This window comes from Sciurus vulgaris, assembly GCF_902686455.1.
Source record: "Sciurus vulgaris genome assembly, chromosome: 4".
In the NCBI taxonomy this organism is placed as follows: Eukaryota; Metazoa; Chordata; class Mammalia; order Rodentia; family Sciuridae; genus Sciurus; species Sciurus vulgaris.
The window spans coordinates 146,462,891-146,470,514 of record NC_136464.1 but is presented as its reverse complement, the minus strand read 5'-3'; the positions used below and the strand labels follow the sequence as shown (position 1 = coordinate 146,470,514).

The 7,624-nt window shown below is 44.2% G+C and overlaps 1 protein-coding gene across 1 annotated transcript; it reads left to right on the top strand.

Annotated features, from left to right (window-relative positions):
* The first annotated feature begins 4,433 nt into the window (after positions 1–4,433).
* Positions 4,434–5,719, top strand: LOC306660496 (E3 ubiquitin-protein ligase RNF220-like). The gene has a single exon (XM_079138768.1). It carries the CDS (start codon positions 4,723–4,725, stop codon positions 5,458–5,460), a length of 738 nt encoding a protein of 245 aa, XP_078994894.1. The 5' UTR covers positions 4,434–4,722; the 3' UTR covers positions 5,461–5,719.
* Positions 5,720–7,624: the final 1,905 nt, after the last annotated feature.

The window sequence follows — 7,624 nt, the reverse complement described above, 5'->3', positions numbered from 1 at the left end:
ACCCACTATTTTTTTGCTGGGTCACTTGGTAACCATGTCCCACTCAGCTTTGCTTTTCAACAATAGTAGAACTAGATTAGGGGATGTGTTTATAAAAGAAGTACTTTGTCCACAAAAATATGTTTCACATATATAAATGAGGGACATTAGTTCTAAAAGAGGTTTTTGGAATGGTTCCAAATTTTACCCCACAAACCCAACTATGTAAGGAATAGTAATATTATTTTTCTTTGATTTTTAAAAATGATTTCAAGCCTTTAACTTCAAAGTGGTAATAACTTACATTTAGTCAATACATACCAGACAGATAGATCCAATTTGTGGAGTGTCAAAGCATTGGAAGATGGGCCCTCTGGTCTTCAAGGACCTGTTACCACCCCGGCTGTCATTTAACCATCTATTATCCATTTAATACTTGTTTACTGACAGGCAGGTGATTGCTGCATGGTCCCCATGATCCCACTAGAGTCCCCTGAAGTTTGAAACTATCCTTCAACTTCCATACCACTGGGAGTAAGATAAGGATTCATTACACTGAGTCAGGGAAACTGAGGTGCGACCTAAGATCCCTCCATGTGCTTCCAGGTCACACTGTGACACATAGCACTTTGTAAGCGGTTCCACATTCATATCTACCACACAGTCCTTCTTCTGTGAGATCTGGAACTTCTTTGGGTCTCAACCTGAGAAAATTCTAGATAGCCTCTCCTCTCAGTTCCACAGACAAGTAGTGTGTGTGTCATGTTCCTCTTCCTCATAGGGCAAGCTCAGGGCTCCTCTCAGTGACTCATCAGGGTAAATTCCTCAATCCATTTGCCATTTGGACTTTCCTTTCCCCTCAGCTCTGAGAATTTTTAGTCCGAAGTCAAAAAACTTTTCACTGATTCATATTACAATGAATTCTACGTGATTATTTATGCTCCGAGTTCTCCTTATGGGGTTTATGGGAATTAATGAGATGTGAAAAAAGGTATTGCTTGTATATAAAACAAAGTTGCCCATCATAGAATTTTTACACCATAAGGACTATTTAATCTAGAGTAGTTTTTGAAAAAAAATTTTTCCATTAAAAAGGTAATTCCTGAATCTATCAACTTTCTGGTATGAAAGATAACTTTTCATAGTTAACATGCTTTTATTTCAAGTGGGTAGAGTACAGGATTATCTTCGTGTCTACAGTCATCATTTTCATGTGTCATAAGATCTGAAATTATCGAATGTAAATTGTGGAACAACTTCTAAGAGTTAGCTCATTTTCTTTTCCTTTTCAATTTAATTTCTCTTTCTGAAAAACTATCACGAAAATTTTGATAGGCTCTTTTTGTGCACAGGTGTGTAGGGAACATAAAACCAAAGATTCACACCCTTTCCTCAAGCAGCTTAGAATCTTTTTAGAAAACAAACTCTAGACATTACGTGAAGTTAAACGAGAAGACTGAAGTGTGGGTGAGAAACATGGTGTTGGAAAAATTATTCCAAGTGATGTGAAGCCTTTTTGATTTTTTTTTTTTTTTTCGATTCTGGGAATTGAATCTAGGGCCTCAAACATGCTAGGTAAAGCCCAATGTGAAGTTTCTATTGAGATTTCTAGGAAGATAGACTTTCAGGAGATGTATAAATCTTAAAGAAGGATTATATTATTTTCTGATTGATATTGTTTTCTATATTTAGTTATTTATTTATTTAGATACCGGGGCCTGAACCCAGGGGTGTTTACTCTCTGACTCACATCCCCAACCCTTTTTATATTTTATTTAGAGACAGGGTCTCTCGCTAAGTTGCTTAGGATCTCAATAAGTGACTGAGGCTGGCTTTGAACTCACCATCCTCCCGCTTTAGCCTCCCCAGCTGCTGGGATTACAGGCATGCGCCACCACACCCAGCCTGATATTGTTTTTTAAAACAGAATGAGGCCAATCAACAGATCTCACTACTAAATAAATACAGAAAAAAGAATTTTATGTTAAATTCAAGAAACCAGAGTGCCAAACCTGTTTTTGTGAGTTCAAGTTTTATACAAGCTCTGTGTGTGTGTGTGTGTGTGTGTGTGTACTTGAATGTGTGTCTATTTGGGGCGGGTCAGAGGAAAGGAGAGAAACTGAGGTGAAGGAACTGGAGAAGTCAGCCACCCACTTCTGCAGCTGTCTAATATCTGCACGTCACATAGAAGGAAAAAAATGTCTAGCTGTCACGAATGTGACAGGGCTGCTGAAAGTGCATGAAGTTATAGAAATACATCTGTACCCACCAGCTGGTGCAGCCTACAATAGTTACTTTCCCAGATTCAGTTTTGTTGATTTATCCATCTAATAAATATTTATCAAACCTTTACATGTGGGTACTTAGGACCCAGAGAGAGTTTTGTTTTTCCTTTTTATTTAAAAAAATTTTTTTGTAGTTGCAGGTGGGCACAATACTTTTATTTGATTTATTTATTTTTATGTGGTGCTGAGAATCAAACCCAGTGCCTCACACATGCTAGGTGAGCACTCTACCACTGAGCTACAACTCCAGTCCATTGTTTTTCTTTCTTCTTCTTTATTTATTTATTTTTTTTGGCAGTGCTGGGAATTGAACCCAGGGCCCTGTGCTTGCGAGGCAAGTACTCTACCAACTGAGCTACATCCCCAGCCCGTGTTCTTCCTTTTTAATGTGGAACCAGGGATGGAACCCAGGGACTCTTGCATGCTGACATTCTATCACTGAGGCACATCCCCAGCCTCTCTAGGTGAAACCTATATAGACATAGATCCTGCCTTTATGAAGCATGAAAGCTGACAGGGGAGGCAGACAAGAAAATTACTCAAATTTGTCATTATGAACTGTAAAGGAATGGGATACAGAGCTAGAAAAGGTGTCATGGGGAGTGCTTTGCTCTGGGAACTCAAGGGCAGCCTCCCTGAGGAAGTAACATTGAAGCTAAACTCAGCAAGTATGGGAGTTAATGAGCTGAATCGTCAAAGGGACTGACTGTGGAAAAGACCTTGAGCCTTTTGATTGTGGGGCAGGAATACAGCAAGGAAGGAAGAAGGCTACATGAAATAAGACTGGAGAGTGTGGCAAGGGCACGGGTCCCGTAGGCCACAGTGTGGGACACAGGAAAGGGCTTTAAGTCAAGAAGGCCACAATCAGATTTCCTGAGTGCTGTGTAGAAAACTGAGAAAAGGAAAGGAATGGACAGGAGGGGACCAGTTAGTAGGCCTTTGCATCGCTGCCTGATGTGATAGAAACACCTTCGTCGTCTCCTGTCTGGACCTCCAAGCCAAGCGTCTTCTGTAGGACAAGTCTCACCAGGAGGAGGAGCCCTTCACAAAATCTCTGTGACACCAGGTCAGTCCTTGGACTGACTGGCTGCCAGTCTTGCAGGACTGAAGTCCTTCTGTACACTCAAATTTCTGATGGCCTGTGTAGGATGCCAAGGTTCTACATCTGTATCTACATCTACATCTAAAACGGATCTACAGAAACAGTGTCGAAGAACAAAGGGCTAAAGTAAGAGACAGGGACCTCTTCAGGTAGAAACAAGACCATTCAATAGACACAGAGCTGGGCCTCCTCTGGACAATGGTGCTGGATTGTACTGATTCAAGGATGGGGGACAGAATTCGTGGATATGGAGGGGTAAGGATGTTGGTCTTGAGTACTTGAGGCCCCCGGCTAAAGGAACCTGGAATTGATGTCAACGTTCACTCCAGCTGTTTTTTATTGCCTGTTAAGTTGGGGGCTTGCTGTGATTCCTGAAAAAGGGTGAGTGAATGACTTCTGAGCTTAGTCACACAGTAAAGTTTGTCTGGGTTCAGGAGATGAAGGGTATAGAATACTGGTGAATGAAGCTGCAGACTGTTTACTAGATCTGGTAGATCACCAGACACCTACAAAAACCTACGAAAAGGTTATGTATAGGACTCCTTCAGGAGAGCTGCTTATGTTCATAGGAAGCTGATGATTTTCCTCCCAGTCCAACAGAGGATTGATTCTACGTTAGACTTTGGGCCTTAGTTAAAAATAGAATATGGGATTATCAAACTGCTCAGGGCAAAATATAGGGCTTGACTGTTGACAGTTTGGGTACTAAGCCTTGTTTCAGAACAACAGACCTAAGGACAAGTCTTTTTTTATGCCAACACAGAACATTTTCTGCATGTAGGGTGACTAGATATGTAAGATTATCCACCTTTAACCCAGGAGAGACCTAGAAATTGGAAAATAACATAAGTCCTTACAAGAAGTAGGGCTGGTAGCACAAAAGACAGATACAGACAGAAGCAAGTGGCAAGTTCAGCCTGTTGTCCAAGAAGAAACATACTACAGAATGCTTCTGTACCAAGGTAGGAATTGACATAAAAGGATTCCAGTTCTCCGTATTTCACTCATTAGGTTCTATCAAATTAAGCACATGAACAATGGGAATTTTGAAAATAAAAGAGATGGCCGCCGCCGCTGCTGGGAGCTGAGGTGCCGCCGCCGCCGCCGGGCAGCCGGGGGGAATCCGCCCGCATCGCCGCCCTCGCCAGCCGGGCGGCAGCGGGGCCCAGAGCACCGGAGGCCGAGGCTGGGGCGGCACCGCGTGGCGGCCACGGGGTCCCGTTAGAGCAGCCCCGGCGGCTATGCCGAGGGCCCGGAGCGGCCGGCGGAGCAGGGGGGCCGGCGGGAGGGAGGAAGTAGACCTTCCTGCGAGTGCGAGCCAACCGGCAGACCCGACTGAATGCTCGGATTGGGAAAATGAAACGGAGGAAGCAAGATGAAGGGCAGAGGGAAGGCTCCTGCATGGCTGAGGATGATGCCGTGGACATTGAGCATGAAAACAGCAACCGCTTTGAGGAGTATGAGTGGTGTGGGCAGAAGAGGATACGGGCTACCACTCTCCTGGAAGGTGGCTTCCGAGGCTCTGGCTTCGTCATGTGCAGCGGCAAAGAGAACCCGGACAGTGATGCTGACTTGGATGTGGAAGGGGATGACACTCTGGAGTATGGGAAGCCACAATACACGGAGGCTGATGTCATCCCCTGCACAGGCGAAGAGCCTGGTGAAGCCAAGGAGAGAGAGGCACTCCGGGGTGCAGTCCTAAATGGTGGCCCTCCTAGCACCCGCATCACACCTGAGTTCTCTAAGTGGGCCAGTGATGAGATGCCATCCACCAGCAATGGTGAAAGCAGCAAGCAGGAGGCCATGCAGAAGACATGCAAGAACAGCGACATTGAGAAAATCACTGAAGATTCAGCTGTGACCACGTTTGAGGCCCTGAAGGCTCGGGTCAGGGAGCTTGAACGGCAGCTATCTTGGGGGGACAGATACAAATGCCTCATCTGCATGGACTCATACTCAATGCCCCTAACGTCAATCCAGTGTTGGCATGTGCACTGTGAGGAATGCTGGCTGCGAACCCTGGGTGCCAAGAAGCTGTGCCCTCAGTGCAACACCATCACAGCGCCTGGAGACCTTCGGAGGATCTACTTGTGAGCTAGCCACCCAGGCAGGCCTTGCCTCAAGCAGCCTCACGTGCCCCCAGCCTCTGTGACAGTGACCCTCTCCCCTTGTACATACTTGCACACAGATTCCCCATGTACATACATTCACATGCGCACACACAAGCATACACACACACACAGGACTCTGAAGCCAGAGTGGAGGCTGAGGCCCAGGCCCTGCCTGCTAGCTCCCACCAAGCCTGGGGACCGTACCTATTCTGGCCTCTGTTCCCAGAGTGGGGCAGGGAGGTGGGGGTAGGAGTCGAGGGGCAAGGCTCCTGAGATACAGCTCCCAGATGACAGACAGACATGCAAACACCAGACTGAAGCACATGTAATATAGACCGTGTATGTTTACAATGTTGTGTATAAATGGGACAACTCCTTTGCCCTCCATGCCCCCACCTTCGGTTGTATGATTTTCTTCTTTTTTTAAGAACCTCGGGAAGCAGTGCCTCCTTCAGGGCTGGCTGGGGGCTCGGCCCATCCACCTCTTAGAGTACCTGCCTCTCTCCCGTGGCGTCCCTTCCCTCTCCCATGTGCTCAGTGTTCAGTGGTGTATATTTCTTCTCCCAGACATGGGGTACATGCCCTGAGGGACATGACCCTCTCCTTAGTCTTAGCTCATGGGGCTCTTCATAAGAGTTGAGAGTGGGGCAGGAAGAAGGTCCCGAGCTGAAGCAGAAGCTGAGGTTGGAGCTGACTGAGATGCCCCTGGCTGTAGCCTTCTGCTGAGAACCTTCCTGGGAGTAGAGATGCTGTTCCCAGGGAAAATTTGTCTCCCTGCCCCTCCTGTGGGCCCCATGGTGTGATGCTGTGTCTGTATATTCTATACAAAGGTACTTGTCCTTTCCCTTTGTAAACTACATTTGACATGGATTAAAGCAATATAAACAGCAAAAAAAAAAAAAAAAAAAAAAAAAAAAAAAAAAATAAAAGAAATAAAGAAATACTAGCAAGTGGGTATTTGGATAAAACCCAAAACTGAGAAAAAAAAACAAACAAACTGCTTTTTAATATGCCACTTCTGGTGGCAGGTGCTCATAACATGGATGTTCCTCTTCAGGATGGCCATGGTTGCTGGCTGAGGCACTGGGCCCCATTTTTGATGGCTTGGCCTGTTATAAGGGTTTCAAAGCATCATGTGTACAAGCCAGATGTGAAACTCAGGAACCCCGCTCTAACAATGCTCTGTCCAGATGTGCCCATCACCTCAAAGTCAACTTCCTTTTGATTCTTCTAGCCCAAGGCCACCACCACAACTGTGGATGCTCCTCAGACTTAGGAAAACAAGGTTGGACAACCAACTATGAGAAATCAAAACCCTTTTCTGGCAAGATTGAACTGACCAGTAACCCATTATCTCTCATCCACTGTACCTTTTCAAACAAACGTTTACTAGCCTTTAAGATGTCTCCTATTTCTTTTTCAAGGATGTTAAACAGGCTAACATTCACTTTACTTTTTCTTTTTAATCATTATACTTAGGTCATCACATGGAACTTTTAAAAAGTCTGTCCATTACAAATAATATTTGATTTGTGGTTTCTCCTTTAATTCTCACAAACTTGTAAGCTAATGACTTCCTTGCACCCCTTTAATAGGTGAGAAATCTGAGACTTTTAAGGGACAAAGTGAATTGATCAATTACAAACCCAATAATTGGCCAAGAAGGTTGATGAGTGGATGACTGGAGATAAATTACATGTGCCCCAGAGAGGCTTAAACAATCCAAGGGTGGTAGTTCCTAAACATTTTGGTCTCAGAATCTTTCTCTATTCATAAATGTTATTGAGGGCTCCATACAGTTAATGCTTAATATAGGTTATATGCATCGATCTTTACTATCTTAGAAATTAAAAATAAGGAAAGTTAAAATATGCATTTGTTAACTTAATTGAAATAATAATAATAAGCCCATTACATGTTAACAAAAAAGCATAATTTTATGATTACTTTCTAAAACAAGAAAATGAGGAGAGTGGCATTATATTTTAGGAAATCTCTCAGTATAAGACAGTTGGATTCTTATATCTGCTTCTGTGCTCAGTAAGTTGCAATAACACCTGTCACAAGGTCTCTGGAAAATTCCACTGTATTCTTGACAGAATAAGAGTGAATAGGGGAAATGTCTTAGCATGATCAAGAAAGAGTCC

Excerpts from the sequence above, each read along its gene's own strand:
- LOC306660496 (XM_079138768.1), top strand. The coding sequence starts at position 4,723 with ATGAAACGGAGGAAGCAAGATGAAGGGCAGAGGGAAGGCTCCTGCATG.